The sequence below is a fragment of the Protopterus annectens genome, chromosome 1.part0, assembly GCF_019279795.1.
Source record: "Protopterus annectens isolate FY-2018-M chromosome 1.part0, PAN1.0, whole genome shotgun sequence".
NCBI lineage: Eukaryota > Metazoa > Chordata > Ceratodontiformes > Protopteridae > Protopterus > Protopterus annectens.
This window is the reverse complement of record NC_056725.1, coordinates 221532528-221549553: the sequence shown is the minus strand read 5'-3', so window position 1 is coordinate 221549553 and position 17026 is coordinate 221532528. Positions and strand designations below refer to the sequence as shown.

The 17026-nt window shown below is 40.5% G+C and overlaps 1 protein-coding gene across 2 annotated transcripts in view; it reads left to right on the top strand.

Annotated features, from left to right (window-relative positions):
• EIF2AK2 (eukaryotic translation initiation factor 2 alpha kinase 2) overlaps positions 1–17026 on the top strand; it is a 1554704-nt gene that overhangs the window by 416931 nt on the left and 1120747 nt on the right. For both annotated transcript variants that reach the window (XM_044057939.1, XM_044057874.1), the window contains exon 7: positions 11848–11935. In XM_044057939.1, coding sequence (XP_043913874.1) covers positions 11848–11935 — 88 coding nt within the window. The remainder of the gene's footprint in view (positions 1–11847; positions 11936–17026) is intronic.

The window sequence follows — 17026 nt, the reverse complement described above, 5'->3', positions numbered from 1 at the left end:
CTCAAAAGTGATATTACGAACTCCTCAATATGAATTCTGCTAAACATGTGGCAACCCTCCGGTCTTTGATGCCTAGGAGGATACTTTTCCTACTGTATCAGTATCTCCAGATTCACAGTTCCTGGCTGCAAAGAAAGTGGTCGGTTCTACAGAGTCCCAGATAGTATTAAGTGTCTTTATAAGAACTCTTCTGCAGACCCTGCCATTATTTCTGTAGATGCAGAAATAGCTACTAAAACATTTTCTTCTGGTAAATCTGTTTCTAATGTCTAGGATTGTTAATTTTTTTTTTTTTTTTATAGATTTAGCAAAAAATATTTACACCTCCTCTCCTTTGGCCGTTAGGGCTATATATTACCAGATTCAAATGTCTGATTACCTCTTGTCCATTTTTGCTAATATGCAACAATCTTTGGCTAGCCTTCCAAATCTTGAGGCTAAATCCGGTCTTTTGGATATGTTCAGTTCTGCTGCTCAGGTTACCAATCACTCTGTGAAATTGATGTTGTAGATACTGTTTTGAGGGCTGCTGGTACTAGGACAGTCATGAGAAGAAATACCTGGATAAGACTTCAGAATTTCCCAGAGTATAAGAAGATGTAAAGGCACAACTGTTAAAATGCCCCTCTGGAACTAGAGCTTTTATTTGATAATTCATTTGAGGTGGTTTTCTAAAAACTGGAAGAGAGGCAAATTAGTAGAAGAAGTTAAGCAACTATTCTTATTGCCCATTCCTAAAGACCAAAGGAACTACATTGCTAATTTAGGGCTATTTTCCAAATACTCTTTAAGTAAGGACAACAAACATCATTCAAACAAGTTTTCAGAAGGAAATGGCAAGGTGACTGATGGTGAAAAGAAAGTCGATGGGTCCCTACGATCCTCTTTCCAAAAGCAAAATATGACCATCGTGAGAGGGGAGATAGGACCTCTCAAAATTGTCGGCAATCGTTCCCAGTATTTTCCAGACTAGCAATCAATAACATCAGAGTTTTACATGCTAAGTATCATAGAGCAAGGATGCAGGCTCTAGTGGGCATTCCCTTCCATTCCATCTGGAATTTCTTATCCTGCAAATGACCGACTTCATATTGTGTTTCAGATCATTTCATGACTTCGTTTTCAAAGTGTCGTAGAAGCAGCCTGCTTCCGCCAACTGGGAAGAGGCTATTATTACAAACTTTTACTGGATCCCAGAAAAGAAGGCACATGGAGAGCTGTCTAAAACTTTTTGTGTACTGAACTCTTTTCTTCTTCTTCTTCTTCTTCCAAAATTGAAATATTAACTCTGCAAACTCTCTTTCCTCTTCTTATTTGAACTTTCCTAGTCTCCAAGGAGCTGAGAGGTGCCTGTATACAACATCCCTGTTCACAAAAAATAGAGACTCATTTTAAGGGTCTGCAATTGCATTTTCAATTTACTTATTTAACCTTTGCTCTGTCTGCTGCTGCTGCAAGCATCTTCGTCAAGTACCTTGCCCCAGTGATAGCTCATTGCAGGCTTCAAGGCATACACATATATATCCTTACTTGGATAATTGCCTGATCTCAGCATTCACCATCTAGTCCACTCTGGCATCTTTGCAGGCCACCATGAATCTTCTAAACAGTGTAGGTTTCACTTTGTATGTAAAAAGTCATTTCTGATTCCATCTCTTGGGATATTTTTTCTAGACTGCTTTTTGGTTACTTCTATAATGACAGCCTTTCTTCCTCAAGAAAATAAGCTTTCTTTCCATTATCATTTCCGCAGTCTTCATCAGAAAATGTCTGCAACTAAGGAGTGTCTGAGAATTTTAAGATTTATGGCCTCCTTTATTCTTATGATTCCATTTGTTAGTCTTCACATGAGGAATATACAGTGGTTCCTTAAATCTCACTGGGACCAGAATTCTCATCATCTGTCCTTTCTAATTTTTGTTCTCATTTTTTGATGGGAAGACTTGTTTGGTGGGCCAAGCATGTCCTTATCAATCCGTAAGTTCCTTATTCACTCCCAACCTCTATCATGCATGAGACTTTGCTGGGGGGGCTGTTTTTCAAGAGGTCAAGATCCATGGCATTCAGGAACCACAGAACAGGCACAATCACTTATATCTGAAATAAATGATGATCTTGATAAATGCTCTGAAAGCCCTAAATCATCTCACTAGTAGCTCTGTTAGTAGTCACAGGCAGCACCACTGTTATGTCTGTTATGTAGTATGTAAATGGGAGAACAAAATCTTACCCTTTTGCAGACTGTCCATGATTACCTGGGACAAAACAATTCAACACAGTTTAACCCTACAAGCTACTTAACATTCCATCAGCGTAGAACACCGTAGGGAACTGTTTGAGCATATCCAGGATAGACTGTCATCAGTGGATGCTACACCCAGATCTTCCTGCAGATAATCCACAAGTGGGGAACCCCTGCAAATAGATCTTTTTGTTAACTGTCTGAACAGACAACTGAAACAATTCTGTTTCAGTACTTCTTACAAAATGGTATAGAAAAGATATGTATTCTTAATGCTTTGGTAGTGAATTTTAATTTATGCCATTTCCATGCCTCTAATTTCCAAGGTGCGTAAAAGTAGAAGGAAAGAGCAACCAAATATATTACTAATGACTCTCTTTTGACTCTGACAACACTGGTTTTCCCTTCTCATGCAGCTGACCTATGGCAGTTATGAAAAGCCTCCTCACAGAGTGGACTTACACAGGACATTGAATTGCTTTATCCCAAGTTTCAAAATCTCAACCTGTGTGGGTGGTAGCTCCCTTTTTAGACACCTTTTTTTCTGAGGATGTGCAACAGATACTAAGGGAATTCAGAATATTTGCTACTAGAAAGTCTTACTTAGCCAAATGGAAAAGATTTTCTTGTTGGTGCCAAAGCAGAGGACAGGGCCATTCTCAAGCAGGGATATCTGTGTTTTTTCAGTAAGTGAATTGCTTAATTCTGGCTTAGTGTGCACTTCAGTGAATGTCCACCTCTTGGTAATTTCAGCTTATCTGCCACTGAATCCTCCTTATGTCTTTCTTAAGTCAAACAATTTCTGAAAAGGGGGGGGGGTTGCTTATGAGGCCACCAAGAAATATTAGGTCCTTCTTAGGATTTGAGTCACATTTTGGAGAAGTTAGCTCTATCTTCATTTGTACCTGCAGTCAGTTGTTTTTTAAAATTTTTTACCTATAAGATTGCCCTGCTGGTAACTCTGAACTCTATTAGATAGGTGTTTGAATTACAAATCCTCATATCTACTAAGCCTTTTTCGATCTTTCACAAATATAAGGTAAGTCTCAGAATCAGTCCTTCCTTTATGCCTAAAGTTGTCTCTGAAACAACTCTCAATCAGACTATCTAACTCCCTGCTTTTTATTCTGACCCTCGAAACAAGGGAGAAGTAATTCTTCATTTGCCTAGATGTCCGTAAATAACTAAGATATCATTTTGACAAAACCAAAGGGAACATTCACAAATGTGGGCAGTACACAGGAGAGGTATCAGACTCCTGTCACATTGCACAGAAAGTTCTGGAGAAGGTGATTGGTACAGGAATACACAGAGCAGTAGAAAGCAAGATGGGAGATGAGCAGTTTGGAATCGGATCAGAATGCAGCACAACTGACCCCATGTTTGCAGTGAGACAGATAGTTGAGAAGAAGCTGGAGATGAGGAAAGAGTCCAATTAGGCATGTCTAGACTTGGAGAAAACATATGGCAAGGTCCCAAGAAAGCTTATTTTGGTAGTCCTGCGGTGGTTCTAAGTCCACGGAGCATTGGTAGAATTAGAGCAAGCTATGTACAAAGGACTCAGTGACTCAAGTACGAACAGTGTTCAGTCTCACAGAGGAGTTCCCAGTGGGAATGGGTGTGCATCAGGGTTCAGGTCTGAGCCCACTGCTGTTCATACTGGTGATGGACTACATTACCAAACAAGTCAGAGGGGATAGTTTAACAAAGTTACTGTATGAGATGATGTGGCACTACAGGCAGACTCTGAGCAAGAACTTCAGCAAAGGATAGGAGAATGGAGTGAAAAATTAAAGGCACACGGGATGAAACTGAGTACAGATAAGATAGTTGTAATGGTAGCAAATAAGGGAAATCAGAAGAAGCTCAGAATGGAACAAGTTGACAGCTTCAGGTATCTGGAAGGGGAGGTTGAGGAGAAGGGAAGTGTGAATGAGGAGGTTAAAGCCTGAATCAGAGGGGCAGCACCCAAATGGCACGGAGTGTCAAGTCTAATATATGACAGAAGAATGCCAAAGAAGCCGAAAAGTAAGTTGTACAAAACAGTGGTGCAACCAGTACTACTGTATGGTACAGAAACTTGGGCAGTAAAGGCAAAGCAGTTGAGAAAGCTAGAGGTGATGGAGATTAAGTGCCTGAGAAGAGCGGTAGGATACACACTGTGGGACAGATGAAGAAATGAGGACATAAGAGCAGAATCCAAAGTAGCTCTAATTGCAGAAAAGGTCAAAGAGAACAGATTACGGTGGCTCAAGCACATGTGCAGAAAAGCAGAACACAATCTGGTGAAGAAGATTTGGGACAGACAGGAATAAAGCAAGAGGATGTCCAGCAAAGAGGTGGATGGTTGGATTGTGTGAGAGAAGACCTGCGACAAACATGCACTAGTGTCGAAGAATGCAGGAGAGTGGCCTTGAGTAGAGAGGGATTGCAACAGTTGACATGATGCCCTGACCACATGAAGAAAATGGGAAAGAAGGGGTTGATGATGAAGATGATGATGTGTATTTATCTAATGAAGTCTGTATCATTTTTGACAAAAGAGCTCATTAAATACATTGTTATTAGTTTCTTCATGGTGTCTTTTTTTATTTTGCATTATTATACTTTTTTGCCATTTTTGTTGTTGGTTTGAATTTGTACTAAACAGAACTGCACTAACACACTTCATCTTACACTGACTTAATATACTAATTTATTCATGCTGTTACTTTATTATTCAAGAGAGGCGCAACAACACCTGTACAGTCCTGCCCCTGAGATGCTACAGTCAGCTAATTTGGAATAGTGTTCCTTGAATTTTCAAGTAGAATAAGGATTTCCCTCTGTCTGTCATCCATCTTTTGTAAAGGCTGTGGTTGACCTCGGTGGTGTTCCTTCAGTTTCTTCTGCTGTGTTGACCTCCCTTCTTTTCTTCTTGCACCTTGATTAATGAGATCTTTATTTCAGTCTTCCAAGATTTTCACAATTCCTGCAGTGCTTAAGCCGCATCAGGGAATGTTTTACGCCCACCTAAGAAAAAAGTCTTCATGTTGGCTGGTCAGGCAACTTGAAATGTAAGGCATTTTCTCCACACAGTCTGATAACTGGGATAAACTTATAACTTTTTTGCCTGGTGCACTCTGCATAATCATTATCTGCAACCTTTCTTTTCTTACCAGTCTGCAACTTTTTCCTTTTCTATAAAACCTGTTGATCTTTTCCTTAAGAGAATAATTTTGTAACTTCTCCAGTTTTGGCTTTGGGTTTCTCTTGGCTGGTTTCCCAGAAACATATGTTCTGTGTGCCCTTTTCAATAGGTTCATAGGTTGGTACTAGGCTATCAGCCCTAGGGCCTATACAATCCTGGCCATAACAATTCCCTGGCTATTTCTTCCCACACTATTTACTTCCCTGGACCCCTGTCTAGCAGGGCGACTGACGTGATCCCTGGGGTGAATTTCCTTTCTCCCATCCAGTCGTCAAGGTTCCTTTTGAAGAGGGCCAAGGAGACACTCTGCTTGACATATATGGGCAGTCTATTCCAGAGTCAGGGGAGTCTCTGGGTCAGGAACCTATCCCTCCAGCATGTTTTGTTAATTGTGATGACAAGGTTTAGATCCCTGTAGCATGTGGGGGATTGGGATTTCTTTAAGTGTAGCATGTCCAACAGCTCTGGGTTTGACATGGCCTTGTATGTTAAGCAGAGATCACCTCTGAGTAGACGATATGCGACAGAGTATAGCTGGAGTTTTTTAAGGCAGTCAGCATAGGGAATCTGCTTTAGACCTGTGATTCTTTTAGTGAGGTATTTCTGATGCCTTTACAGTTGTTGTAGATGTCTTGAGAGGTACATACCAAACGGGGCGTTGTATTCTATAATGGGTCTAATGAGGGATGAGTACAGTGGGACAACAACTTCCTTTTTTCTGGATGAAAAGCCCTTAGTGATGAGGTGTGCTACATAGAAGGATTTCCTGACTGTTGTGGAAATGTGGTTATCGAAGGTGAGACCACTGTCCACCTGTGTCCCTAAGTCTCTTATCACACTTAGGGTGTTTAGTGTACCACCACCTATGTGGTAATTCACGGGTACATATTTTTTCCCAAAGGGGATAACTATACATTTCTTAGCATTGAGCTTGAGCCCATGGCTCTGGCATCAAGCATCTGTTTCTGTAAGGCCTTTTTGTAGAGTATCCACATCATTTGGGGATTCAATAATGGCTCCCAGTTTGCAGTCATCTGTGAAATTTGTTAGCCAGAGTCCCTTAGTGTTGGCCTGTACTTCAGAGAAGTAGATGCCAAACAAGAGTGGTCCCAGGACTAAACCCTGAGGTGCTCCACTTGTCACTTGTCTGGAGCTGGATTTGGAGTCCGCTACTTTTACAGTGTGGGTTCTGTCAATAATCCAGTTGGCAACCCATCGAGTGACGTAGGGATTAATGCCCAGCTTAGTAAGTCTATCTATGATTCCAGAGTGGGGGGATGGTGTCAAAGGCCTTAGCGAGGTCCAGATAGGCTGTGTGGACCGCCTTACCCTCATCCACGTCTCTGGGGACTGATTCGAAGAAGTCAGTCAGGTTCAGGAGACAAGATTGGCCCTTCACGAACCCAAACTGGGTGAGGTCCAGTGTTTGAAGGTTGCCAGTGTCTTTGTTTATAAGATCCATGGCCTTGCAGATCAGGCTCGTCAGACTGATGGGGCGGTAGTTCCCGAGATCCAAGGTGGATCCCCCTTTGTGGAGTGGGATAACTGTAGCTGTGCTCCACTCGGTGGGCACGAAGCCTGAGGTGAGGGTATGATTAAACATGACACTTAGGTGAGGTGCCAGTTCATTTTGTAGTTCATGTAATACACAGCCCGGGATGTCATCTGGTCCCATGGATGCTGTAGTCTTAGCTTTGGAGAGTGTGTTTTTTTACCTGTGTGGCCGTTATTACCAGAATTTGGCAATCTTCCGTTATTGAGATGGGCCATTTAGGGGGTGAGAGGGAGGTGAAGTTGGCACAGAATTGATCTGCCAGGATATTGGCAATATCCTTGGGATCAGTATATTTAATGCCATTCTGTTGTAGCTCAGAGCAGATCTGAGCATTGCCATTTAGATTCTTAACATAGTTATAGAATGCCTTGTGGTTGTCTTTGGAATCTTTGTCAATTTTATTTTCATAATTAGCTTTGGAGGATTTTATGAGGTATCTCAGCTTGTTACTGAGGCTGGTAAGGGAGGTTTTTGCATCCTGGGATTTTCCTCTCTTCTGCAACAGTTTCTTCCTTTTGTTGTACAGTTTGTTTATGGCAGGGGACCACCAGATTGGCTTCCTTTTTTTGGAGGAGAGCAACTTGGTTCTGTTTGGGATGGCACGACTCATGCATGAGTGGATGTGCTCGTACAGTGCCTTAGTGTAGGATTCAGCAGTCGAACTTTCAGTTCCCGTCAGCATGGGTGTCATGAACTTTGTCACTTCTGACTTGAGTAGTATGAAGTTGGCTTTGGAGAAGTTTTTTATGGAAGTTTCCTTACTGGGGGGTGGGATGTGGATGTTAAGGGTGATTAGCTTATGGTCAGCCTGACCAACGAGGGGGTGACTATAGGTGTGGAGCATCGATTTCCCATGTTGGTAATGACCAGGTCTAGGATATTGGAGCCCATGGTGGGACTATGGGTTAGTTGATACAAGGCGTTGGAATTTATGAATTCCAATAACCATTGGGCAAAGGTGTTGGTACACGAGTAGTTTTCCCAGTTAATGGCAGGGTAGTTGTAATCACCCAGTATTAGGGTGTTTGGTTGTATCTTAATATTTTCCAGTATGTTTAGAAAGGTGTAGTGAGAATCTTGGGACATGGTGGGAGATCTGTAGCAAGCTACAATTTGGAATGCAGTCTTACCTAGTGTTAGTTGCACCTGAGAATTTCAGACGCATTGTGCTGGGCAGCTAGCTTGGTGGTGTGAATATCCTTGGTGAATATGGACACTCCTCCACTTTAGTGTTTCGGTCCTGGTTTGCTGGCCGAAAAGTGTGGTAAGAGTTGTAGCTTGGTATTGCAGGGGTGCTTTCTGGAGCCTTGAACCAGGTCTCAATCACTGCACAGATATCGATGTTCTCCATTTTTTTAATTTTAATTATGATCACTGCCTGTTGACATCTCAGTCCATTTAAAGTTAAACAGCCATTTCCTTCCAGTCTCTCAGGTGTATTACATAGTGAAGAGTCTCTCTCCTAGCTGAAGTTTAGCTCTGATTTCTTCTTCATGCTGCTATACCATTTCCACCATGTTTTCCCATAATTCCATATCTGCATTCTAGATTGCTGTTGTCTTAGTGACAGGTAAGAGTCTCCTTGATTTCCTCCATCCGCCAGTTATCGGCTCTGATGTAGACAGACTTCCATTAATCTTCATTGTCTCTTCATACATTTGGTCTTTTTTTTTTCTCTTCAACAGCTGTTGTTCAATCCATTAAGTTTCTTTCCATGTTTCACTGATCTCTTTAGCAAATTTCCTTCTTTCGGTTTATTAACCTTTTTTTCTTGCTTTTTCTCTCCTGCTTAGATATCCAGGGCAATCAGAAATGTGTAATTACCAAAAAATTGAATATTTAAAAAAAAATGCTGTCTTATTATCGTTTACTGTTGCTTGTGTAGTAAAACTGTTTCAGTGCTACTTAACTTTTTTTCTCTTCTTTTTTGTTTAATTATACTTGGTGATTTTGTAATTGTATTTGTTTTTTCTTTCTTTTTTTATTTGTGTATTTTTTGCTTTAAAGCACATTGGAAAGATAAGAAATGCTAAGTAGAACTTGTTGCATTTTGAATATAAGCGCTCTTAGCTCCAGAATGTCATCAGTGCACATTGGAGGAGGATTTACTGCTTTTGTTCGGGCTAATGGAACTGTATGGCTGAGGAAAGTGCCATATTATATGAAACATGCAGTTGCAAGGTCCTCTGATGAAAAGGACCTACTTATTCATATGAATAATGTAAAAGGAGACCAGTAATGATGAATACCTAAATCTGATCTTGGTATATATTTGTGAAACAGATTTCTTGTTGTGACGTCCCCTTTTAATGAGTGAAGACATTGATTTTCCCCGTATGACCCTCCATAGACAGTCATACCCTGTCAATATTTTGTAGATCACATTGCATTAAAATTATTTATTTTTCCAATTTCAGCTTAAAATGTTGTGCTTTTAGTGATGTAGAAGGTATGGAATATGACCGTAACTTTGCTTTGAGCCTTTGGGCTCCTGTGACCAAAGTTCTGAGATCTGAAGTATTTTTTTGGCTTCTGCTATGCCATTAACTTCTACTTCATGAAAATACCTTATAGACAAAATATTGATTGGTCTTTGATCTTTGGGTCCTGACTTTAAATCTTGCAGTACAGATGTGACTTTGATAGTGGCTATCTGGAGGTTTGCCATTATAGACAGGAGTAGTTGAGACTGATTGCATTTGTACTGCAAATGGTGGGCTTTACATCTACCTATCACAGCAGGTACTGCTGGTGCTGCTGTACATCTCTTGGGGTGGAGACAGTAAGAACCAGTAAAGGCAGGAGATACTGCAGACTTCATTTTGCTTGAAGGCCTAAGGTAGACTGTGCAGTGATTAAATGGAACTGATAGGTTCTGTTATATATATATATATAAAATGAAATAGTGGCAGACATTATTAAAACGTCCACAGGGCATGTACATCACAAAATAATGTGTCCTCATGCACTGTTTAAACTAAATTCTTTTTTGCCTCTAGGGATGCACTAGCAGTTTGCATTGCTGGGTTAGTACTACCTGTAGGTTGTCTCTGTAGTTTACCAAAACCTTTAATCTTGTCTCACATTACAGAACAGTGAACAGTCTTTGTCCCAGTTTTTGGGTTAGCAATTGACTGGTTGGCAAATTTCAGGAGACTAGTGAATGGATTTTGGTCTGTGGAAAAGTAAATAAGGAGCAGTGCACCATTCCTGACTAGATACTGTACACTGTATGACTTAAGTGTGGATATCTGCATATGACAAAGCAGACTGGTAAGATATCTGCCTTTCATTTGAGTTTAAGAAGTGACTTAGACATCCAAAAGATTGGCTTGGAAGAGAACAATTGACAAATGTGGATCTCCTCATCTGGTTTTGGGGTTGATTCCATGCACTGACTATCTACTGGAGAGTGGATGGTGACACAGCCATAGTACAGTAGAAAGAGGAGGAGTTGATGTCATCATTTATTTATTTATTTAACATTTGTTAACCGGGAAAGTCCGACTTGGAACAAAGCCAATTTTCAGCGGAGGCCCAGGGAGAAAAGCTCCAGACGTATGTTTTTATAATGTGGGAGGAAACCGGAGCACCTAGAGGAAACTCACACGAATGCACGGAGGACATGCAAAGACTGCACAGAAGGCACCCCAGCCGAGAATCAAACCGGAGAACCCCTTGCTGTGAAGCGACAGCGCTATTGCTGCACCACTGTGCCGTCCATCATGTTACTGCTTATTGATGATTCCAGAACAAAAGGGAAGACAGTGGAGTCACCCCCTGTCATAACAAGGCACTTGGTTTATCATCTGCACTTTGCACAGACTACAAGCCTAGGCATTAAAGACTGTTGTGAATCATCCTGGTACTGGTAATGCTTGATTTCTTGAAATGTAAAGTGTTGGGGACAAGTTGTGAGTCATTGTGAGACATAACCAGCAGCTGTTGTTAACTGAGCTGGACTGGATATTGGAGCATCTGAGCCAGAAGGATTGCCTAAGTGTAGAAGCTTCTGGGTATGGAGATAAAACTCAAGTCTAAAAAAGAATTACTGAAACAACAGCAGCATCCTGAATTGATGTGGAATTATTTTCATTCTTTTATAAGGTATGCTGCCATTGTATATCTCATCATTCTGCTGCTGTTTGTACAGATTCATTTTTACCGTTTGAGTAGTTCTTGTCATTGGCTGGCAGTTCTTTAAATTGGCTTCCACACTGAACACCTCTAGATAACGTAGCAGCATGTGTAAGAGCAGTGTTGTGAAGCATGATGTAAATATCCCACATTTAATGATGTGTACTCTTTGTACTAATCCGAAAGTGTGCCTTGTTCTTTCCTCAAAACCCCTTGCCTTCTTTATTACCTGGTACTAAACTCCAAGTCTGTCTCTTTCGTTCCTTATTACCTGGAGTGGCACCTGCTTGTAACCCAATAAGCATGTTATTTCATTCCACACATTCTTCAGTTATCTGTTTGTACATCATTTCAGTGTGTTTACTGGCACAATGCCAAGTAATCACACCTTTCATTGCTGTAGCCAGCAAATATTATCTGCTTGAATTCAGGAGTTATCACTAGTGTAACCTGTGATTATGTCTAGTTTTTAAAGATGACATAAGTGAAGTGCTCAGTCATGCAGGGTTAGTAGTTGGTAATTTCTCTACAGAAATACACCATTGGGCACATTTTATCAAGGCACATTTCAGCAGCTCACAAATTGACATTTATTCCAAGGTATGTTTTACACACTAAAGCTGTATACTGTGCAACTTTATTAGATGTATTTTGTGATTATGCTATATTCCTGTTTAAGCATGAAAGCAAATATGCACAAGTTACTGATTTATACTGTTTCAGTTCTCCAGGTGCACCTTTGAAAATGCAAGATGAAAATCATTGCAGTTTTGCTGGCAGCAAGCGCTCTCCCTTCATGGACTTCTCAGTGGTAATCTATGTTTTGTATCATTTAAATGCTTCTATTTTTTAATTGTATTGTCAGAGGATTAGTTTCCAACAGTAGTCTTCATATGTTCCTTACTAAAATGTTTGCGCTAATCAAGGAAGGACAAACCTTTTGAGTGCAAACACATTTTAAGGCTTAGGGGGTATAACCTCTAGTGTGCAATGGTGAAATTGTTTAGCTAGACAGTACCTGCAGTCACAGAACTACCTTTTTATACTGTGTTCCTCCTCCAGTGAAAGTAACATTTTGTAGGCACATTTGCCACATACAGATGTTACAGGTCTGTGTTCCTGTCTATTTGCTAAAGTAGACTGTTTTCATCATTTAGCATCATCGTTTTCTATTCTGTTATCAAACCAGTGCCCTGTACTTATCCATCATTTCTTTCTTTTCTGTAACATTTATTTTTCATGGATCTAAACTACAGAAATACTCTTGCAATAAGACTGTTTGTCCCCTTCCCTCAGTGGAAAAGCATGTTCTACAAGAAGCAGTATGCATACTGCTGGCGTAACTTGGATGAAAACAAGCTATAATAGCCATATTTTCGTTTTCAGTTCTTTGAGTGCTGTGAAATGGGGCTAATGAACATATTCTACTTGTAAATGTGAGTTGTGTGTGGAACTGTTTGAACATGTAAACAGCAAATACATTGACAAAAATAAAAATCTTTTATCCTATGCTACTGTTTTGCATCATAAAAGCGTCTTCTTTTCTCCATGTTTCTTAGAGGCCCTGGGGGGTGTATTTCTTGGGATGAAAAGTCTTTTGAAAGTTCTGTTTTATTTTACTTTTTATTCCAGAGACAAGAATGAGACATTAGAGACACCAGACAAAAGTCAACCGATTCCTGACATATTCCATATCTTTTGTCAAATCATTTACATTTTAAACACATTTGCTATGGCCAGCTCCATTCGTGCCGATGGATAAATCCCTGAGTGTGACAAAGGAGACTTTCCATTACAGTTAGCAGCCTTGGCACCTCTTGGTGCTGTCTCAGGGGAAGAGAGGAGTAATGAAACTTTGCACCCTTTCTGTGGATGAAGTCTTTGTGAAGAACAAGTATCACACAGAAGTGCTTTTTACAAGGAGTGGGGAGGGCCATTTGATTAGGTATGGCTGGAGACACACATACATCACTGAGACCCATTGACTACTTGGAAACTTTGTGCAGTCACAGGACATGTTAGGTCTAGAGAAAACTCCAAGCCCCATCATGCAAAGGATGATTGCCACTCCAAACGCACACAGCTCTCAGCCCAGAGGAATGAATATGCTGTATGAATCTTGCCCCTAAGAATGACTGCATCTATGAATTTGATTGGGGAGGGGGCGGGATTTGATGGCCAGTGGCTGAATGGTCAGAGATGTTATACTGTAAAGGAAAAACTAAATAAAATTAGCGTGAAATACACTTATACTCAAGATAACAGTCATTCCATAATAAAAGGCCGCAATGGCTAAAGTTGATTGAAGATGGCTGTGATTGGAATACATGGATCTGAAGCTGTGTGAGTTAGTTGGGCAAACTCAAAAAGGTAGGCCAGTGGAAGGAATGAGCGCGAACATAGTTAACTTGGGATCAGTGGAGAAAAAAAAAATAGTTTCAAGTATTTAAGTGTTATTTCTGAGCAAACATAATCCTATACCATTTGACTTCTGAATGTACATATTCTGGATTGTAAAACTGCTCTGATCCCAAGTTCCTTGACTTGAACATTACTGAGTTGTGAGGCAGGTTTTAAAGCTATTAGGTATACACTGTTAATTTGCCTGCTGCCAGCTCCTTAAAGGCACTGTACTGAAATTAGTCTTACTACCATTTATTTTAACTTAATGACAAAATGGCAATATGGCTTGTATGAGTAATGCTTAGTAAGACCGAGGAATTTCAAAGTTTTTGATTTTGAATGGAAAAGAAAATCACTGTGATGTTAAGTAATCTTAAGAATACTTGGAATTTGCCTTGTCAGTATTTCAGTTTCACACTTTTTATTAGGGAAAATTAATTTATTTTGAGCTGGATAATGGCAATGTTATGTCCCATGTTTAGATATCTGTATATTGGTTTCTGCGTCTGTTTCAGCAAAATGTATGAGGTTCAGCTGGCTCCAGTCAAGGAATGACAGATCTAAATGATCCATTGATCCATGTACTGGGGCTTAGTCAAAAAACAGAATGGGTGTGAAATTATGCCTGCCTTGCTAGGGAAGATGAGCAAGAATCTACTACCTCTAATATATCTGTTAGTATTAACAACCATCGCTGTTCATATTTTCAGTAGGACAGTTCTGTTTTTGAAACTGATTGTGATGTTTTCTTCAGCTGTATGCCCTGAAAAGCACTGCCTGATTCATGTAAGCTTAGCTGGGTTATGGTAAAACGAGTGAAGGCTTACTAGGTTCTGCCTTTGAGTGGCAAGTGTAAAAGATCCTTGAATCTTGTTGCAGGCAAAAACTTTGGAAACTGTAATAAGGTGGGGTGGGAGACTGTTTTTGGCAATCTAGTGAAAGTGAAAACACTTGTACAGTCACCAATATATCTGTTATCTGTGGGAGTAGCCCTGTTTTTACAAAATGACTGGCTGTTGGTGTCAGCTGTCCTAATATCCCTATATGGGACTGTGTGCATAATGACTCTTATTTGTCAATTATTTGAGTGTTTTACTACTGAGAAAACTATATAGCTGCTGCTTTAACTCTTGTCAGTGAGCATGTTACTGTATTAAGTACATGTAGACCACCTTGTGTAAAATGAATACCGGTAGTTGTACTTATCTTGCTGTTAATGACTCTGGGGAGGGCGATCAGCATAATGGTCGAGGTTTTTACCTCACAATACAAGGTGTGATGTTTGATTCCCTCTTCAGGTTATTGGTTAGGCTTGGAACAGTGTGCAGACTTATTGGCTAATATTTAAATATGAACCTGTGAGCCAGGGTGCCTGGGACATGTGTTGCCATCAAGCTGTATGCTGCATGCTGGGTACAGTGTGTTATATGAACTGTCTTTTAGAATGTTTAGTTGCCAGAGATGAATCAGTTTGCGTTTATGACCTTATTGAGAACAGAATGAGGACAATATTTTAAAACAATTGTGAAGGGAAGATTGCACCACTGCCACCATTGTGATGAGAGGATATGAGCACTGTCAGCAGTGTATCCTCCAGATGGCAGGATGCCTTCCACTATGAAGTCAAGATGGACTGGAGTAATGGGGTTTGAATCCTGCCATTGCAAACCAGAGGTGAAATAGTAGCAAAAAGGTGCACAGAAGTGTATTTTAATGATTAATTCAGAAAATACAACCTGGTGCCCACATGCATAAAGGGAATATGCATTGATGTCCTGTGTATGGGTTTCCAAAACCTACACCCCAAGTGGACTGCACATAGGCCACTTATGGAAATGAATATTTGGCCAAGCATCCTCATGATCCTCTCTCACCACTCTCTGTGAACCAATGTTTTCAAGTACTTCTTTACCCATAGTAACCGTCTTTCACTCAAAGTCAATTATTTTTACACACACAGACATAAATACAATTCTTAGGGAAGGCTGGGAGACTTCTCCATTTCTCCAGAGCTTTCTTCCTGGTACTATAGTACTGTCAATGCCTTGGAACACCAGGGACCTTCAGTTACCTGCTGCTGTTAAATTAAGCCACATGCAAGTGCTCCTGTTAATATCTGTTTCAATGATAGTAGGCCTAAGAGGTCTAATGGGAGATGTGTGACATACAGCTTGTTAACCAACAATGTAAATAATAATTGCCCTACTCACTTAAATAGCAGTGCATAAGTGTACACAGTGAATAATGAATGCCAGTCACATGAGCTTAAATGTTAATAAATTAACTTTTTTAAATAATAAAAAGGTGCAAATACAGATTAAAATATACATATGATGGCACTCAGAGAAATACAAATAAAAGACAGTAAAATGTACAAAATGTATAACCCTTAATTCTAGCCACGTCACAGATACTAAGCCAGATACCATAAAGCTGAAAACAAAGGGGGTCTTCTAAAAATAAAGATGTCAAGGTAAAAAGAAAGGTAAGTAGGGAGACCATGAGCCTAGACCAACCAGTCTCATAGTTTCATAGTTTCATAGTATAGTACTAGGCTATCTGCCTTGGGGCATTTGTAAGCTTAGCCATAGTGATGTGGCTTTTGCCACCCCATGAAATGGTACAAAAAATGTACAGACTAAATTTAGAATACTGTGCCTCTGTCTAGTAGTGACACAATGAAGGTCCCCTTATATAATAGAATTAGTTTACTGTGCCCCTGTCTAGCAGTGACACAGATGTGACCCCTGGGGTAAACTTACGATCTCCCATCCACTCATCAAGATTTCTCTTGAAGAGAGTCAGTGAGGGGCTCTGCCTGATATGAACTGGGATCTTGTTCCAAAGCATGGGAAGCCTCTGGGTTATGAATCTATCCCTCCAGCATGTCCTATTCATACTTGTGTCGAGGTTTAAGTCTTTAGCTCTCGTGGTCCTGATGGACTTGGATTTTTTGAGGTGGAGCATGTCCATCAGATCCTGATTGGACATGGCCTTGTACGTCAGACAGAGATCACCTCTGAGCAGGCGGTATGCTACTGAATAGAGCTGAAGTTTCTTTAGTCTGGCAGAATAAGACATATGTTGGAGACCCTTGATCCTCTTGGTGAGGTACTTTTGTGGTCTCTTCAGCTTTTGCAAATGCCGGGTGAGGTACATACCAAATGGGGCATTGTACTCAATCATGGGTCTGATGAGGGAGGAATATAGGGGTACAATGACATCCTTGGATCTGGATGTGAATCCCTTCATGATGAGGTGTGTAAGGTCGAATGTTTTTCTAACCACTTTGGCAACGTGGGTATCAAATGAGAGGTCGCTGTCGACTTGGGTCCCTAGGTCTCTGATTACTTTTTCCGTACTCAGTGGGTTGCTGTCTATGTGATAATTTGTGGGTACTTTGTTTTTCCCAAAGGGGATGACTATACATTTTTTGGCATTTAGTTTAAGGCCGTGACTCCGGCACCAGTTGTCCATTTCTGTGAGGCCTTTTTGTAGG